The 18,421-nt window shown below is 43.2% G+C and overlaps 1 protein-coding gene across 1 annotated transcript in view; it reads left to right on the forward strand.

Annotated features, from left to right (window-relative positions):
• URB1 (URB1 ribosome biogenesis factor) overlaps window positions 1–18,421 on the forward strand; it is a 703,763-nt gene that overhangs the window by 261,649 nt on the left and 423,693 nt on the right. Inside the window, exons 12-13 of the mRNA XM_078658408.1 lie at window positions 12,501–12,618; window positions 13,346–13,474. Coding sequence (XP_078514534.1) covers window positions 12,501–12,618; window positions 13,346–13,474 — 247 coding nt within the window. The remainder of the gene's footprint in view (window positions 1–12,500; window positions 12,619–13,345; window positions 13,475–18,421) is intronic.

The following is an 18,421-nucleotide window of genomic DNA, read 5'->3' on the forward strand; positions in this document are numbered from 1 at the left end:
AGTCAGATTAGTCCATCTCAGCCTTTCATCCCTTTCAGAAGTATCACTCTGTTAGGTATTTTTTTATGGGGTGTGCGCTATACCGGTGACAACTTGATCAAAGCGCTTGGAATGTGTTATAAGGGAGAGCACAACTGCACCCCGTTTCCTTAATCGTCCTAATGATTTCCCCGGGAACTTCTGAAGCGGGCCATTCTTGATAACAAGGTCCAGTATTTGCCATGGGATCCAAGTCAGTTTATTTCAAGTTAAGTCCCCAAAACCCAAATGCGTTTATGCAAAGGCTTCTGGGCGCACATTTCACTTTGCCGCTTCCGCGTACACCCATTAAAGGCAGGAAAGTGAACGCATATTCCCCAGGAACGGCTGAGACTGCTAGAAAGCAGCGGTCACCATCTATTGTCTTGTACTGCATTGTGCGAGCCATGCTTTGATTTGCCAGGTTACGTTGTCTTAAATTATGCCTGGGTGCACGTGTGTGAGCTGGTAGGTAGTATTATGCTTATTTCACGTTCAAGTATGGTATGCTTTGCAATGTTATCTTAGTGCTTTGGCTGTGTGTTTGCTGTTTTTAATTATCCTACAATTTATTCTGCTGCCTGTTACTATGTTATGCTAAATTGTGGTTTGTCTTTGTGTTCTCTTTTGCTGTGTTATGCTGTTTTTCTGTGTTATACTGCCCTATATTCTTTTGTTGTGCTTTGGTATGTTAGATGTTTCTGTGTTGTGGTGTTTATGCCATGCGACAGTAAGCCGTTTTGCAGTACTCTGTTCTATGTTATGCATTGCTGCTGTGTTGTGTAATGCTTATGTTGTACCTTGATGTTTTCCCGTAGTACACCATGCCACGTAATGCTATGTTATGCTAAGTGCTTATTTAAGTCCGCACTTGTTCGGGCAAACAACCTCACTACATGTCGTCACAGCACTATGTCCCCAAGCCTGGGCTTAATTTGTACTGAGGGTGCATTCTGGGAGTCGTAATTGTGGTCTGCTTCCAGTGAACCAATCAGACAAGCTCGCAAGACGGCAAGCATGAGCAAAGGCAGAGCCTGGGGTGCGAGGTTGTGATACTGTGAGTGACGGGTGGCATACCATACCCCCACACAGGTTTTATAATATAGTGTTAGGTTACCGGTAGCTTACGGGAGACGTATTTTATGTTCTGATGTATAGGCACGGTCTCTTTTTCGTGATTATTTAACCTGTTTACATATTGAAATCAGGAATATGTTACAGTTATTAACTGTGCAGGCAACACCACGTGTGTTCCGATTTGCACATTAAAAGCAGATGCGAGGCTGCCGACTTTCAGAGTGCAACTGCCGGGCGTTAACAGCAAGAATCTGAGAGGATGTGGTCCGTCGGCATAAACGCCCGACGCTGGTGCTGGAAACCAGGGTTCGAGCCTCAAGGTTGCGTCCACATCCTGTGATTCTGGGCAAATCACTTAATCTCCCCGTGTCCGAATGTGTAATGTAAATACGGTGTTCATGTAAAGCGCTCCAACAAGTTGGTGGTGTTATCCTTTTTTTAATAAATCTTTTATTGATGACATTGTGATCACAAACATATTACACAGCAACGGCGGGAGGGTTACACAATACATCTTTTGGGGTTTGTATGATTTTCCACATTTGTGAAACTTAGGGGGTGATTAATATAGTGGCCGGATCGTCACCGCCCATATGACGGTGGCAGTCCGCCCTCCATGATTTCTGCCCGCCATATTAAGATGGCGGGGGGACCCCGGCGTTTCGCCGGTAGGCAATCCGCCCGATTACCTACCGGGCGGAAAAGCACAGCAATATGGTGGCACATCCATATTACTATGATGGCGGAGAAGTGCCTTTTCATGGCGGTGACTCCACCATGGAAAGGCATGCGGTATTTTCTTTGGGGGCCCGTTGAGGGCCCACAGGGTGTTTTGGGGGGAGGGGTGCACATGGAATTTGCATGTACAAGGGGGCAGGCACCGCACGGTGCCTGCCACCTTGTGCATGCAAATGCGAGACATGCATTTATTGCATTGTGGCGGGTGCTGCTTCCAGCACCGCATGCCACGATGCAATGTATGCGGGATGCCCCTTAATGTGCAGTTTATTCCCCATCAGCATGAGGGGTGTCTATATCTTTGGGGGGGGGAAGAGGCGGGGCACTAATATTTCTACTGTATATATTCCATTTGCCCATATTTGTATTCATTTCTTCCAGCATCTTCTGGATACGTACTCTGTCTTTTCCCTGAACATGCACCAATCCATGTCTTTCTTCCCTGCACTTATTGTCAGTCTCCTGCAGCCCCCACATCATAGCAATATTTCTTTTGGCAATCATCTGGCTGGCCGCTAAGTCGGAAAGCACGACACATGAGGTAAACAATCACTGCCGTGGCCAGGACGAAATCATAGAGTAATTATTGCTCCAGACATAGGACAGGACAGGACATAACAATTTTCCATATTAAACATTAAAATAACGAACACCAAACAAGGCGAATGCAGCAATCAAGTCAGCCCGGACGTCAGAGGGGAGGGCCACTAATCAGGAAAACAAAGGTAAATCAATGAGACTCGGCAAGGCCGGGGGAGGGGGGGAGCAGGGAGGACAGGAAAATCCTAAAACAGAATGAAAAATTTCGGGAACGTCAGCCTAGGGAGACAGGGTAATATCGGAGGTGTCAACCAAGGGAGGGGTACAAATTTCTCCACGGTATGCATTCCATTGACCCCAAATTTTCGTCCACGCCCTGGGTCTGCCCCTAGCTACATAGACGGTCTTCTCTCGGAACATGGACCAGTCCATGTTATCCTCCCACACCGAAACGTCTGGAGGTCGGGATGCGCCCCAAAGTTGCGCAATGTCACGCTTCGCGACCATGTAACCCAAGGTCGCCCATCTAGTCTGGGCCACAGAGTAATCGGAGGGTTCCCACACATTCAGCAGGCATCGTCGGGCCTCAGGCCGCAGGGCAACACCAGTCACAACAGTCATTATCGCAAGTACATCCACCCAGTAGGCTGCCACCACAGGGCACTCCCAAAGTATATGCATAAAGGTAGCGCTCATCCCACACCCACGCTTACATAAGCCATCCGGGGAAAAACCCATTACAACCAGACGCGGACCAGTCACATACACCCGGTGGAGGATCTTAAGTTGCACCAAACGAAGACGGGCGGGAATGGCGACTTCCTTCGGAGAGGAGAGTGCCGACTGCCAATCCTCGTCATCTAATTCCAATCCGTCCCCGACCCACATCTCTCTGAGTCGGACCAACAAATCAGCGCGAGTATGAATCAATTTTTTGTAAATAAGGGAGATAGTGCTGTCGGGCAGGTGTCCATCTAGTATACGATCTTCAAGGGGGGAGGATTCGGGCAGGGCCACATCAGGAGTCAGAACCGAGGACAGGGCATGCCGGACCTGCAGATACCGGAAAAACTCTCTATCACTCAAGTCGTATTCTGCCTTAAGGGCCTGGAACGACTTCACGCTACCATTCACACAAACATCACCCACCTTACAAATCCCAATCATATCCCAGCGTTCAAAGCCCTTAGTAGACCAGAGACACCCAAACGTTCAGAAGCATAAAGCGGAGTCGCCAGCGTCAGTCGATTCTCCCATCCCAAACTCACATTCGCGGCGCGCCACACGTTGACTGCGGTCCTGGACGGGCCCGTAAGATGGCGCCCGGCCGATCTAGAATAAAGCGCTCTATTAAAGTCCCCTCCCGGCAGCTGGAACCTATCCATCTCAAAGGCCGGATCGCGACCCGGCAAATACATCGCGTGGTTAATGGCAGATAGCTGGGCAGCCCAGTAATATCTCTTGATGTCGGGGAGCGCCATGCCCCCGTCGTACCAAGGGATAGTAAGTTTCGCAAGGGCTATACGTGGACGCCCGTCCCAAATCAGTTGTCTTTGCAGACTCTCGATCTCTCGGAAATAGGTAGCGGGAATGTCGTCGTAAGAATTTTGAAGTGCGTAGAGGAACCGCGGCAAGGACATCATTTTAAAAAGAGCTGCCCTACCCAGAGGAGATAGGGGCAGCTTACGCCAACGGGCCACATCCAGTCGCAGTCTAAGAAGCGGGGGGAGGAGATTACGCGCAAACCGGAGTGAGGGGTCCAGGGTAATAAAAATCCCCAAATACTTGAAGCCAGACTGGACTACCTGGATAGGAAATCTGTCCGGCAAAGGAGGCAAAACACCCGAAAGAACATACACACAGGACTTAGCCCAATTAATAACAAGGCCCGAGTTAGCACCGAACGAAGTAAGAACATCAAATAAGACATTTAAAGATTTACGCGGGGAGGTAAGATATAGAAGAATGTCGTCCGCGTAAAGAGAGACACGGTCCTCAAAGTCCGGTGACCAACGGATCCCTTTGAGTGAAGGCTCCCATCGAAGCCACGCAGCTAACGGTTCCAAGGCAAGCGCGAAAAGCAATGGAGACAAGGGGCAACCCTGACGGGTCCCCCTACCAAGGCAGAAGGGGGCAGAAACTCTACCGTTCACCACTACTTGCGCTAAGGGTTCAACGTACAATAACTTCACCCAACCAATAAACTCAGGTCCAAAACCAAATTTTTCGAGAGCTGCCCAAAGATAGGGCCACTCTACAGTGTCAAAGGCCATCAAGGCGTCTAACGAGGCCAAAATGGCCGGCTCCGTCAGAAGCCCCGCCCTCGCAACAGCACCATGGAGACGACGTAGGTTAAGAGCCGTGTTACGATGTGGGATAAATCCGGATTGATCCGGATTAACCAAGCCACTGATGACCGTCAGTAGGCGGGTCGCCAGGAGCTTAGCCAGGACCTTAGGCTCAACATTTAACAGGGAAATGGGCCGATAAGACGAACAAAGGTCCCGCGGTTTCCCGTCTTTGGGAATTACGACTATCGTAGCCAGACGCTGGTCATACGGGAGAATACCCCGGTCCCGGGACTCCAAAAACATAGCACGAAGATAGGGCGCTACCCTGTCAGGGCGTAGCTTGTACAGCTCAATCGGTAACCCATTCGGGCCTAAGGCCTTGCCCGAACGGAGCGAGCGAATGGCAGTCGCTATCTCATCCGTAGTAAAAGGGGACTCCAACGAGACACGGTCAAAATCGGAAACACTGGGCAAAGCTATATCGCGCAACAAAAGGCGAGAGTCAGCCACATCCCGTCCAGACACAGGGGTATAAACCACACGAAAATACTCCGCAAAACATTCAACGATTCCAACCGGGTCCGTCACTGCAACACCATTCGACGACTGAATCACAGGCACCACACGATTCGCCCTCTCTTTCTTATCCAACCACGCCAACAATTTACCCGCTTTATCCCCCACATCATACAGACGACCCTGCTGTTCCCGGAACATCAGTTTAGCCGCATCCGTGACCAAGGACTTATAAGCAAATTGTTTCAGACCCAGGGCGTGGAGCTTATCCGAGGTGACATCCGACTCTAAGTCGGCCTCCCTCTCCGCAATCTCTCTCTCAAGGTCCACCACCTCCCGATTCCTAGCCTTCTTGGATTCAGCAATAAGGGAAAGGGCCTGCCCACGAATCACTGTCTTAAAGGCCTCCCACAGGGATACCGCAGAGGAAACGGACCCCTCGTTGTCTAAAAAATAGGCATCCAAAGACTTAGTCAAAAGGTTGCGGGTCTCAGGGGAGGTAAGGTACCAGGGGTTAATAGGAGCCACTCGGCCCGCCGCTTCCAACCCAATCTCAAAACAAAGCCAGAGCGGAGAATGATCAGAGATGCCCCGGGGGAGGTGTCTGATTTCACGCACCGCTGGCGTTTGCGCCGCGGGTATCAGGAAATAATCCAGTCTAGACAGACTCCCATGGGCCCCCGAATGGAAAGTGTATTGAAGCTGGGTAGGATGTAGTAGCCTCCAGCAATCCACCAAGCCAAACGTGTCCAAAAACCCACCCAGCCACTGATGGGCCGAAGGAGTATCCCTAGGGGGGTAACGATCGTGTAGACCGGAGATCACAGAATTAAAGTCACCTGCAATAAAGAGAGTACTATCAGGGAGGTTCAACAACACACGGCCCAAATCGGAAAAGGTAGAAGTCTGTAGGCCGGGGGGCACATAAACAGTAAACAAGGAGAGGGTACGACCCTCATAACGACCCACAAGGACAGCATAGCGCCCCCGATCATCAAGGATCACGTCATCAATAGCCAGGGGGAGGGAAGCCCGAACAAGGATACCCACCCCCTGGAACCCGTGGTAAACCCCGAATGTGCGGCAAGGCGATATCCCCACCTATTCATCGCACGACAAGTATTGCCCACCAAATGAGTCTCCTGTAGAAAAACAATATCTGGAGACAGACGGCGTAGGCATTTTAACACCACACTCCGCTTAATGCGATCTCCCAGACCATTAAAATTCCACGAAACAAACGTCAACCCGCTACCCCCCATCCCACACAGCAACGCCGAAACCCCTCTGCAATGAGCATGACATAAAAAACATCAGAAGCAAGATAGAATCGCCTTGAGAACATAACACACAAACTTCGAACGTCCCAACCACCCACCCCCCAACAATCAAGAAAACACCCCCCACCCTGCACCCCTGCAAAATGCTAAAAAGCCACCCCAACATGTAGTGTGCCTGTCGCCCAAGAACCCCCATTCTACAAAAAGACCCCGGAGGAGGAAAGGCTCCGGCCCACCCGCCACCCCGAGCAAGACAGATAATAAGGAGAACACATAAACAGTAGAGGTACTGAGGCATAGAATCCCTGAAAAGTTTACTCTATACGAGGGCCCAGGCGTAGACAAATTGTTCAGCTCTCCACACCACCCTCAGCACCACCCGGGTGGGCGTCGGACTCAGTCGCAGGAGGTCGGTCAGGCAGAGAGTCCAGCCAGTCATTCACAGAATCAGGCAGATCAAAGAAGAAGGTTCAGTCATTGTACTCGACGCGCAGCCTGGTCGGAAAAAAGCATAGCGTAGCGTAACCCCATGTCTCGGAGACGTTTCTTGACACCACGGAAGCCCATACGCTGTTTCTGGACCTGTTGAGAAAAGTCCGGATAAAAGTTCACCGTAGCGTTCTCAAAGGCCACCGGGCCCTTCACACGTGATGCTTGCAGGATAGCGTCCCGATCCCTATAATGGAAGAGTTTCGCAACAATAGGCCTCGGCGGGGCACCTGGCTTACCCTGGCCCCCCGGAACACGATGGGCACGCTCCACCGCGAAGAATTTACTCAGACCAGACGGAGAGAGGTAGTTCTGGATCAAGTCCTCAACAAGGAGATCAACAGAGTGAGGTTCTGGATTCTCCGGAACTCCGACCACGCGCACATTACAGCGACGTGCCCTGTTCTCAAAGTCCTCCAAGCGCCGGGTCATGAAATCGTTCACCCTACGGAGGTTGCCAATCTCCGTCTGTATCTCCGAGACGTCTGCCGTGAGGCTGGATGACTTGAGATCCAGTGACTTCACCTTCTCATTGGTTTTCAACAGGTCGGCTCGAATCAAGTTCACATCAATGGCCACGGTGTCGATTTTGTGGGCCAAAGCTTCATATTGTTGGCCTATCGTCTCCTTCATGGCAGAAATGGCGCCCATGATGTCCTGCAAGGACGGCTCAGTTGACGCGTCCACAATGTGGTCAGCAGTACTTGATCCAGGCAGGGCGGCTCCGGGGGACCCCTTCGAATGGGTGTAGCGGTCCATAACGTTAGACTGGACCGGGCCCCCACGTAGGGGCGTCTTGGTCTTCCGAGTCTCTCGGTCCCCTCTGCCTGCCATGTTCGAACTGCGTCACCAGGAGATTTACCAGGCTCGATGGAATGGCCACAGGAAAGTAGGGCTTCGGGATCAAAGAGCCGCTACTAGGGTACCACTAGTATAGGGCCAGCAGATAGGAGAATATACCAGCCAAAGGCCCGACCGCCGTCTCGTGCCCCGGATCCAGCCCAGGCCAGGCTCCCCTGCCAGATGTCTCAGTCTGAGGCAGAAACGAAACCGAAACCTAAGAGGGGGACCCACAAGTCGAATCCCCCTGCCGCTGTTGTTCAACTTCAAGACGGCCACAGAGCCTCACCCAGTCCCGGGCGCACCTCGAGGGCGGAGCCCGAAAGTTCGAATCACCGTAACTCCGGCACCCCGGGTCCAAATCAAATTCCAAACGTTCCAGGGTAATCAGCTCAGCGTCCTCTACACAAATCCTTGTAAAGAGTCAGGATATGTTCAGGATATCATGCCGGGAGTGGCGGGGGTCCGGGGAGCGCTGTGCTCACGCGGCCATCTCGGATGCCCGCCAAGCTCCTCCTCTTTTCTTTGCTATTTAAGTCCGTTGGTTCCCAGATATTTAGTAGGCATCATTTGGCCTCAAGTGCCAGTTTCTGTCCCAACATTTCTGTTGCTATTCTTTATACAAAAAAGTTACATGTTCAAATATTATCCAAATCTACCGATACAGAAGGTAGTTATATCATAGGAAAAATAGAAATTGATTCGGCCATTTTTCATGTAATTAAAGTTTATGGTTCAACAAAGGATGATGCAAAATTTTGGTCTAGCTTTATTTCTGAAGTGAATAAAATAGGGAATGTTCCCCCTATTATTGGTGGTGATTTTAACTTAATATGTTAACCCCTATTGGATAAACATTCTCAATCCAAAAGAGAAACAGTTTATATTTTTCTCTTACCCTCATAATTCTTTATTTTAAATTAACTATTTGTAAATTTTTCGTTCACTAATTCAATAATTTTCTGATCCTATTATTCATAATATTGATAATTCAGATCATGCACTAATTTCTGGTGTTTTACACATTCGTTCCATTCAACAATCCCACTCTCACTGTCGTATGAATACGAATCTTATTCTTAATGAAAATTATAAATCCAAACTTATCAGCAATTCATGATTATTTTTCTTTCAACCCAAAGGATCTACTTCATTTGTAAGTTGTTGGGATGCATATAAAGCATATGTCAGAGGGGCAACAATATCAATTATGGCACAGGATAATAAAGCTTTTAACACTAAACATAAAGAATTACATAAAAACATAGCAAATTACAAACAGCTCTTTATTACATCGGATGACAGTAAATACAAAATGCAGTTGCAGAAATTTAGATACGAGTTAAACTCATTGTTAAGTTAAAGAGCTGGTATACGAATTTCAAATAATAAGGCAAAATTTCATTTCAACGTTAATTGATCTGGACAGCTTTTAGCACCTTTTATTTACGTACTAAAACAGATAAACTCCAAATTATTGCAATCCATGGCTCCAAAGGTAAATTGGCATTATTATCCCATTACAAAATTGTTAATGAATTTTTGATTTACTATTCAAATTTTTATAGTAATCCCTCAGCTTCAGATATACCCAGTATTGATAATTTTCTGCAATCTTGTGGCTTACCTAAAATTACTCAGTCCGTGAAAGAAAAATTGTGTGTACCAATTTCATTAGAAGAAATTAATTTAGCTATTAAATCTCTTAAACTGGGTAAATCACATTGACTAGATGGTATTACTGCTGAATTTTATAAATAATTTTCTCATTACCTACTTCCTCATTTACTTAAATTATTTCTCACTTTAGTAATTCAGGATCTACTTCAGGATCCTTTACTGATGCTTTGATTGCAGTACTTCTAAAACCTAATAAATACCTCACTATTGTTTCAAATTACAGCCCTATTTTTTTAATTAATCAAGATTGTAAGCTTTATGCAAACACTCTTGCAATCCGATTGGCTTCTGTACTATTATTCACATTGATCAAACCGGTTTCATGAAATATAGACATTCTGTAAATTACACTAGATTATTATTTCATGTTATGAAGCTGTGTCATCTTTGCATCTTCCCGCTGGTGTCCTTGCATTAGATGCTGAAAAAGCGTTTGACAAAGTACATTAGCAGTATATTTTTCGTACTTTTATCTGCATTTAATTTTTGCCATACCTTTATTCATATGATTTCTGAACTCTGTTCTGGTACATCTGCTAGACTTTTCATTTATGGTCAACTGTCTAAAAAATGTTTTCCTTTTTAGAGGCACTCTTCTGTCATCTTTACTCTTGCTCATTGCTTTTGAACCATAACTCATTGCCATCAGACAGTGCATAGAAATAAAAGGTATTATTATCAATGATGTTACTGTAAAAACCTCAATTTACGCTGATGATGTATTATTATATATTAGTAATCTTGATTCTGCTACTCCTCCCCTGTTAAGTCCAACTCAAACATATTCCCAAATTTGCGGTTATACTCTAAATACTTACAAGACTGAATTTTTTCCCTTAAATGTGTTTTGTGCCCAGATATGCTCCCAAATAACAATATAATATGGCAAAAGGACAAACTTAAATATCTTGGTATTTTATTCTCTCATACTATTAAACAATCTATTACATTGAATTTTGAATATATTCTTAACCATATTAATGACAAAATTCATAAGCGGTCTGCTTTACACTTATCCTGGTGGGGGAAAATTGACTCTTTTAAAATGGTTATTGCTCCAAAAATATTTTGTCTGTTATATATGAAACCTACTCAACTTCTACTTAAGTTTTATAAATCTTTAGACACACTAATATCAAAATTCATTTGGAATAATACAACACCCAATATAAGTTCTAGAAAATTGCAAATTGCAAAATGTAATGGTGGTTTTGCTTTACCGTTTTTTTTTACTATCTTCAAGCATTTATTTTGAAACAAAGCATCTTTTGGTTCACAAATGCAGAGTTTAACAAAACACCTTTGTGGCTTCTCATTGAAAAAAGTTTGATCTCAGTTTCCGTTGCCTACGTTAATTACCATGTCCTCTTCTAATATGAAGATCTGCAATACTAAAATCGAGAAAATGAATATTGCGAGATTTAGATTCTCTTTTTCAAATTCCTATTTCTCATATCTTAAATCCATATGGTATAGTCCGGTTATTAAACGTAATCGAAATATGCATTTGATATTTCTGAATACACATTTTTATGCAATTCTATTTTTGAATCATTTCTCAGCAATTTTCCAATAGAAAACATATTGGATTTAGAAGTATATGCCAACAATAGCTTCTTCCTCTAATGTTGTGTCCTTTTATTATAAAAAGTTGAATAATTTTGACAAAAATAACATTGATTTTATTTCTTCTTTTTGGAATAATGAACTTAATTTATCTTTTTCTCAAGATGTATGGAGGAAAATATGGTTAAATAGGGTCTCTGGATGGTTACCTGTATCTTTATATCAAACTAATTCTTTAATACTATTTAATTGTTTATGGACTCAGTTAGAAATGTATAATGCAAAGTTATTAATTTCACCTAATTGTTGGCACTGTAAATTGGTTCCAGGTTTGTTAAAACATATGCTTTTCGAATGGTATACTCTTTAAATTTTGGAATGAGGTTTGGGATGTTAATTTAAAAAATGTTCATTTATCGGATAAACTCTCATATAATATGCATATTTGTAAATCAATATTACTTTCAACTAAACTGTCAGATTCTAACAACAAGCTCTTTGATTTCTTGCTATCTGCTGCTCTAAAGTTACTGCCAATTGGAAAAACGCTTCATTATTGTCTCTTCATATGTGGTGTTCATGGATGATTTTTACCAGAAAAGGAGCTGATTTGAATATGTTGGGTGTTGTTCACAACACATCTTCTTATCTGTTGTTTTGGAAGCCAATTGACAATTATATAGCGATTTATCATTAATATTTTATATTCTATGATGTGTAAAGTTTGTTAGATTTTATTATGTAGATCTGTCATAATATACTTGCTAAAACTAGCTGTGGCCCCCGTCTCTTTTATTTTAAATTTTTGTTTCTATTGCATTGTAGATATGGATGTATAGGTACAATACATTATATTTATGAAATACTGTAAACTTGCTATGTACCCTATCAGTGCTCTTTTTTTGTTTGGTCTATTGTTTTATCACAAATTCAATAAAAAATATTTTGAACACGAGAGTGTTGAAGTATTTGGATCTGTGAGGAGTCAGACAGGTGAAGAGGTGGAGATGTGTAATAAAGGCGAATCCTCTGGAACCCGCGTCGTGTACTAATTATAAGACCCTGCTAGTGTGTTTGAAGGCTAATTGATCATGTAATGCGGTGGGCATTGGGAAGAAATGCTACTTTATTTGGGAGGTGTCATAAGTGCTCCTCCTTTTAAGTAATGAAAGAATGTTTATTAGTGTCTAGATTAAGGCATTTAACAAAAAAAAAAGCTTTTAATGTGAAAACGTCTAGAACATATTTGTATATTTGGAATAAATACTACTTATTCAAACCTATGATGTTTAAATAATTAAAATACATGGAATTAGAACACAAACCAAGAAGTGGGTGCATTTAAAAATGTTATTACAAACAGATACTGTATGTCCCTCTTTTTCTACCCTACCTATTTGCTTTGCTCTTGAGTGAGAATAAGGGTGTGACTTTGATTGTGCTCTTACCCTCTTTTTGCTTTCAGCTTTTACCAGACTTAAACAGCATTGTGTCGACTTGGAATTCACTTTTGAAACAAGAACAAATGGATCAATGCGATGAAAGAAAAGACAAGAAAGCTGTTGCCCCTGTGGAGGAACCAGGTGAGGTGCCAGAAAAGCTGGGGGTGGTTTTAAAAAAAGGTCTTTATTGGCATTTCTGTACACAAACATGAACATGTTTACGAGAGCAATAAGTAGTGTAGCATACAGTCCTCTGGCTTCTCCTCAATAGAAAGAAAAAACGGTGTCGTCCATAGGGTCTGATTTTAAGGAATTTCATTAGGATCCTTACTTTTTCTAAAGGGGGCGATTCCACGATTCACAAATGTATTCACTTTGAGCGACGTGAGAGGGATTAGGTGCTCCGGATTTAGTTTTTCTCTCCTACAACTTGCACCTCTGTTAGTAAGTGGTGTGCCTCAAGGGGATATCACAGCGTGCACATCTCGTTGTGTCCAATTCGGGCTATCACCAGTAGTGCCAAGCAGGGGTGCTTGATTATTATATTTTTCTTGCTCTGTCAAAAGCAGTACTCACTTTAATGGATTTTACCTTATTTAAAATAACTGTGGTTTAGATACATTTTGTATCTTTCCACAAACACTTTTATTGTAATATTTGCTTTCCAAGTGTTAAATACAGATGGGCCGCATGGTTTCACTTGCCCAATTTTCAAACCATGCTCACCCCTCTGCTTCATAATGAGGCAGCTGTTCTTTACTGCTATCTATTTTTGGTTGTGAAATATTGGCTAAAATAGTGACCTGTCCATGGTAGTTGGTACCTTTGGTTCATTTTTATTTACTTTACCATTATATTTTCTTTTTAGGTTTCTCCAGTGGTGATGCAGAGACGACCCTCCTGAAAGCCAGTATTCTTCACACTATATGCCTGTATCAGAAAGTTGTTCCTCACCTAGTAGCACAGAGCAACTTCGATTTTAGCAAACTTCTGAAAGGTATTTCATTATATGATTACTTTCTTAATCTTGTACTCGCAATTCTTTTTTCACACAGCCTCTTATATATTTATTTTATTTGTATTTATTTTGAAAGTTTTATATAGCGTGAACATGACCACAGAGGGTATCAGAGTGCTTTACAGATTGTGCAGTAGGACAAGTATATCCTGTAAGATCCTGGTTTTTGAGTTGAAGGAACACGCAGGACTCAGACATAAATAGTTGAATCCAAGGTTTAATCCAAGACATAAAGAAGCACATCCAGACCTCAGCCTGAATAGGATAAACAGCCAGAGGTTTCACTAGATACATTCCAACCCACAAGCTGTGATGTCACACATTGATGTCACAGAAAGAGACATAACCAGCAGTAGAACAAATGCAGAATACCACACACCTTCCCCCCCCATAAAAGCAAAAAACAAGGTTAAAATATAAAACCAAAAAATTGAAATTACAAAATGTAATCCTTCAAATGTGAAGGTTTCTTAACAATTCTAGTAGAAGAACGTAGAGAAGAACCTCCCTCCAGACCAAGAGAAGAGCTCCCCTTTCCAACAGGATCCTTGGTCACAGACTTCTGAAAATCACACAGACCAGAAAAAACACAAACCCTATTCAAGTTCCAGATTCTGTGATCCAAGGTCTTGACCGCATTCTCAAAAACCTTAATGACCTTGATGGGTGAAGAATATTTTACCTTAGCACCAGGAAGCCTCACCACCACCAAATCCCCAACCTTCACAGGAGTGTTCTTAACAGAATGTCTGGAATCAAACTGTACCTTCCTCTCCAAACATTTTTTCTCCTCCTGCTCTCGCCAACTCAAGTCTAGCTTATGAGGGGAATCAGCATCAACGTCAGAACCAACAAAGCTTTTGCCTAAGTCTCTAACCCAAGTTGGCTCTAAAAACGTACAAGGCAGCCTACCTTTAAAAAGAACAAAAGGGGACTTCCCAGTAGAGGAATGGGGAGTAAATCTATAACACTCAACTTTTTTCAGAACTTGTTCCTTCCAATTTAAACCTGCACTCTTAGCCCACGAAATGGTCTCTTTTAACACCTTATTAAATCTTTCCACCATTCCATTGGTTTCCGGGTGATACAGCGAACATTTTTTATGTAAGATACCTCTTTCCTTTAGGAATGTCTCCATCTCTCTAGAGACCAATTGCACACCATTGTCGGTAAGTATAAATTGCGGAAGACCCTCCCTTGCAAACACAACTTCAAGAAATTTTATGACGGAGCGAGACTCTATACAGGAAGTGAAATGTATTTCAGGCCACCTCGAAAACAAGTCTAGTAAAACCAGAATGAAAATCTGCTGCCCATCAGAATAAACCGGACCTAAAATGTCAAAAGAAATATCGGTCCAAGGACCAGAAGGAAGATCCCTAATGCACATAGGTTGAACTCTTACCATCTTAGATTTATCACTCAGACTGCAAATGCCACAATCCCTGATTATTCTCTCTACATACAAGTCCAACCCAGGCCACCAGTATGAGGAACGAATACGTTCCTTGGTTTTTGACATACCGGAGTGGGATTCATGAGCAAGATCAATGATATTCCCACGCAGTTCAGAAGGAGGTATGAGTTTAGTCCCCCGGACCAGCAAGTCATTACAAATGGCTAATTCATACTTGACACCCCAGAACTTAGCACATTCCACAGAGGCCTGTTTCTTAGAATGCCAACCATCACGCACAAGAGCAGAAAGTTCACTCAAAACAGGATCAGAGTCTAGTTTAAGTCTCCATACCGACTCCTCAACACCTACTACAGAGACTGGACAAACCATAAAATTATCCATTTCACCATCCTCAACATCATCAACCTCATGTGAAACATCCACTAATCTTGAAAGAGTGTCAGCAACACAGTTGTCAACACCAGGAATGTACAATATTTCAAACTCGTATTCTTGTAAAGCAATGACCCATTTAGTTATTCTGCTGGAAATAAAATCAAGTCCTTTCTTTGTGAACACCTCACACAACGGTTTGTGATCAGTTTTAATCACAAACCTGGTGCCCCAAAGACATTTTTTAAATTTCCTAATCGCCCAGAAAACCGCCAAGGCCTCACGTTCAATCACCGAATAACGTGTCTCAGGATCTTTAAGACCACGTGAAGCAAACAATATTGTTTCCAGTACCCCATCAACATCCTGCTGAAGAACAGCACCAAGACCTTTCACGCTGGCATCGGTGGTGACTACAGACAAACGACCAGGATTAAAACTTTTCAAGTTGGGCGCAGACTCAAGCTTTCTCTTAAGAGAATCAAATTCCATCATGCAATCATCATTCCACAAAAACTCAGAACCCTTCTTCAGAAGACCTCTCAAATGTGTACAGTGATCAGCGAACCCCTTCACAAACTTATTATAGTACTCAATCATTCCAAAGAATTTCATGAGTTCCTCTCTGGAAGAGGGAGGTGGCATGCGTGTAATGGTATCAACCAAATCAGCTTTGGGAGCAATGCCATTCTTAGAAATAGTGTGACCTAGATAGTGGATTGAAGACCGGCCAAAATGACATTTCTCAAGCTTAACAGTGAGGTTTGCCTCTTGTAAGGAGTCCAAAACCTTGTCAAGAAAACACATATGTTCCTCATCATTCTTTGCAAAGACTAAAATGTCGTCTTGATACACACAAACCCCCCGGCACCCCTTCAGCACCCTTTCCATAACACGTTGAAAGGTTGCAGCCGCAGAAACAAGCCCAAAAGGCATCCTGACAAATCTATACGTCCCAAAAGGTGTAACAAAGGACGTATAGTTCCTGGACGCCTCCTCAAGCTCGATCTGATGGTATGCAGATGCGAGATTGAGGGTACTGAAAACCTTAGCACCATCAAGCAATATCAATAAATCAGCTATATTAGGCAAGGGATAATGGTCCACAATAACACACTTATTAAGTTGCCTTAAATCAATGCATAAGCGTAGGGATCCATTGGGTTTGCGTGCTGCGACCACAGGAGCAAGCCAATCAGTACCAGTGACTTCCTCAATTATACCACCCTTCTTTAACTTTTCAAGTTCACTGATCATCTCTTCCCTCAATGCCAGAGGAACGCCCCTAGCTTTACAAGTGTAAGGTAGAGAATTTTCACGTACAGGAATTTTCAACTTAGTCTTTGAGACAACCCAACTCTTCTCTAAAGACCTTTGGAAACTTTCTTTTAATGTGCTGTACAAGAATAGAGTCAGAAGCAACAGAAACCTCATTAACCATCTCCTTAAGAATAATGGGGTTAGGGGAAGTAGGATCCAACATGATGTTGAGATCCCCCTGATGGAACCAACTAATGATGCTGTCTCCTTTATGTGAGACATAGATTTTGCCTTTGGCAAAACGGTCCTTATACTCAATTAGGCCTGTGAATAACCCAAGCAAAGGAATCACCTCTCCACTATACCCCAAAGGACGAATATCAGGCTTGGATAGTTGAACCTTAGAGGAAAGACTACCTAGGTAGAACTTTTTGCACACAATGGTAATCTTAGCCCCTGAGTCAAACAAGACCTCCGTAGGTTCACCTTCAATGAAAATCGTATCTATAGGAGATGAGGAATTATCAGGAGTAGAGGTCACTTGTACTACAACCTGCCCACATACAAAATCTTCCTCTATTGATTCCTCATCAACAGACTTTACCAAATGACTCTGAGATTTACTTTTACACAGGGTAGAGAAATGACCCTTCTTCTTGCATTTTGAGCAAGTTGAATTCAAAGCTGGACACTTCTTGTCATTAGCATAGTGACCCATCTTATCGCACCTAAAACACTTAGGGATAAAAGTTTTTTTTTTTAACAGTAAGAGGAACAGAGTCTTTTGCAAAACTCTTTGCATCTTGCCTGACCGCTTGAACTGAGCTTTGTTTATCCTTTTTTAAAGTGTCAACACATTTAAGAGAATGTTCAATTCTTTTTGCGACCTGTAGTACGTCGTCTAGAGAAGGCTCATCCTTCATCCAGAGCTCTTCCCTGACCTTTTCAATATTGCAACCAACCATAAACTGGTCCCTGATTCTCTCTTCAAGGGCATTGTCAAACTTACAAGAACTTGCCAACTTCCTTAATTGAGTTACATAACCTTCAATAGATTCTTCCTCGCTTTGCAGTCTCTTGGCAAAATGATACCTCTCTAAAATAATGCTAACCTTTGGCAAGTAATGTAAGTCTAATTTCTTCAAAGCAACCTCAAACTCATTAAGATTTGCTTTTTCAGCCGCAGAAAGCTCCGGGAGGTGATCAAAAACATCTTGCCCTTCAGAACCTAAACAATGGAGTAGAAGGGCTGTTTTGCGTTCAGCACTTAGACTTAATTAAAGCTCCAAAGTGTGATCAAGTTGAAACAGCAAACTTAAATTTAGAATAAACAGCCGCAGGTGCAATCAAGGCACTTAAAATTAACTGCCGCAGGTGCCATCATAACACAGATAAAGTGTAGAAAAGAAGATTGAAAAGTCTCACCAATCCTCAGATAGCAGCACTTGAAACCAACTGCCGCTCTAGTTGAAAAGTAGTAGAAAATATCCAGTTGAGATTGTTATGCCTCTTCAATCTTGCCTGCCGACTACGCCAATGTAAGATCCTGGTTTTTGAGTTGAAGGAACACGCAGGACTCAGACATAAATAGTTGAATCCAAGGTTTAATCCAAGACATAAAGAAGCACATCCAGACCTCAGCCTGAATAGGATAAACAGCCAGAGGTTTCACTAGATACATTCCAACCCACAAGCTGTGATGTCACACATTGATGTCACAGAAAGAGACATAACCAGCAGTAGAACAAATGCAGAATACCACATATCCAAACACAAATAATCAACATATCGACAAGTACATAGATTGAGAATGTCCAACATTCTCAAGAGCCTGGCATCTAGGACACAAAACAGTGTTGAATGGCCAGGGAGTC

Source organism: Lissotriton helveticus, chromosome 8, assembly GCF_964261635.1.
Source record: "Lissotriton helveticus chromosome 8, aLisHel1.1, whole genome shotgun sequence".
In the NCBI taxonomy this organism is placed as follows: Eukaryota; Metazoa; Chordata; class Amphibia; order Caudata; family Salamandridae; genus Lissotriton; species Lissotriton helveticus.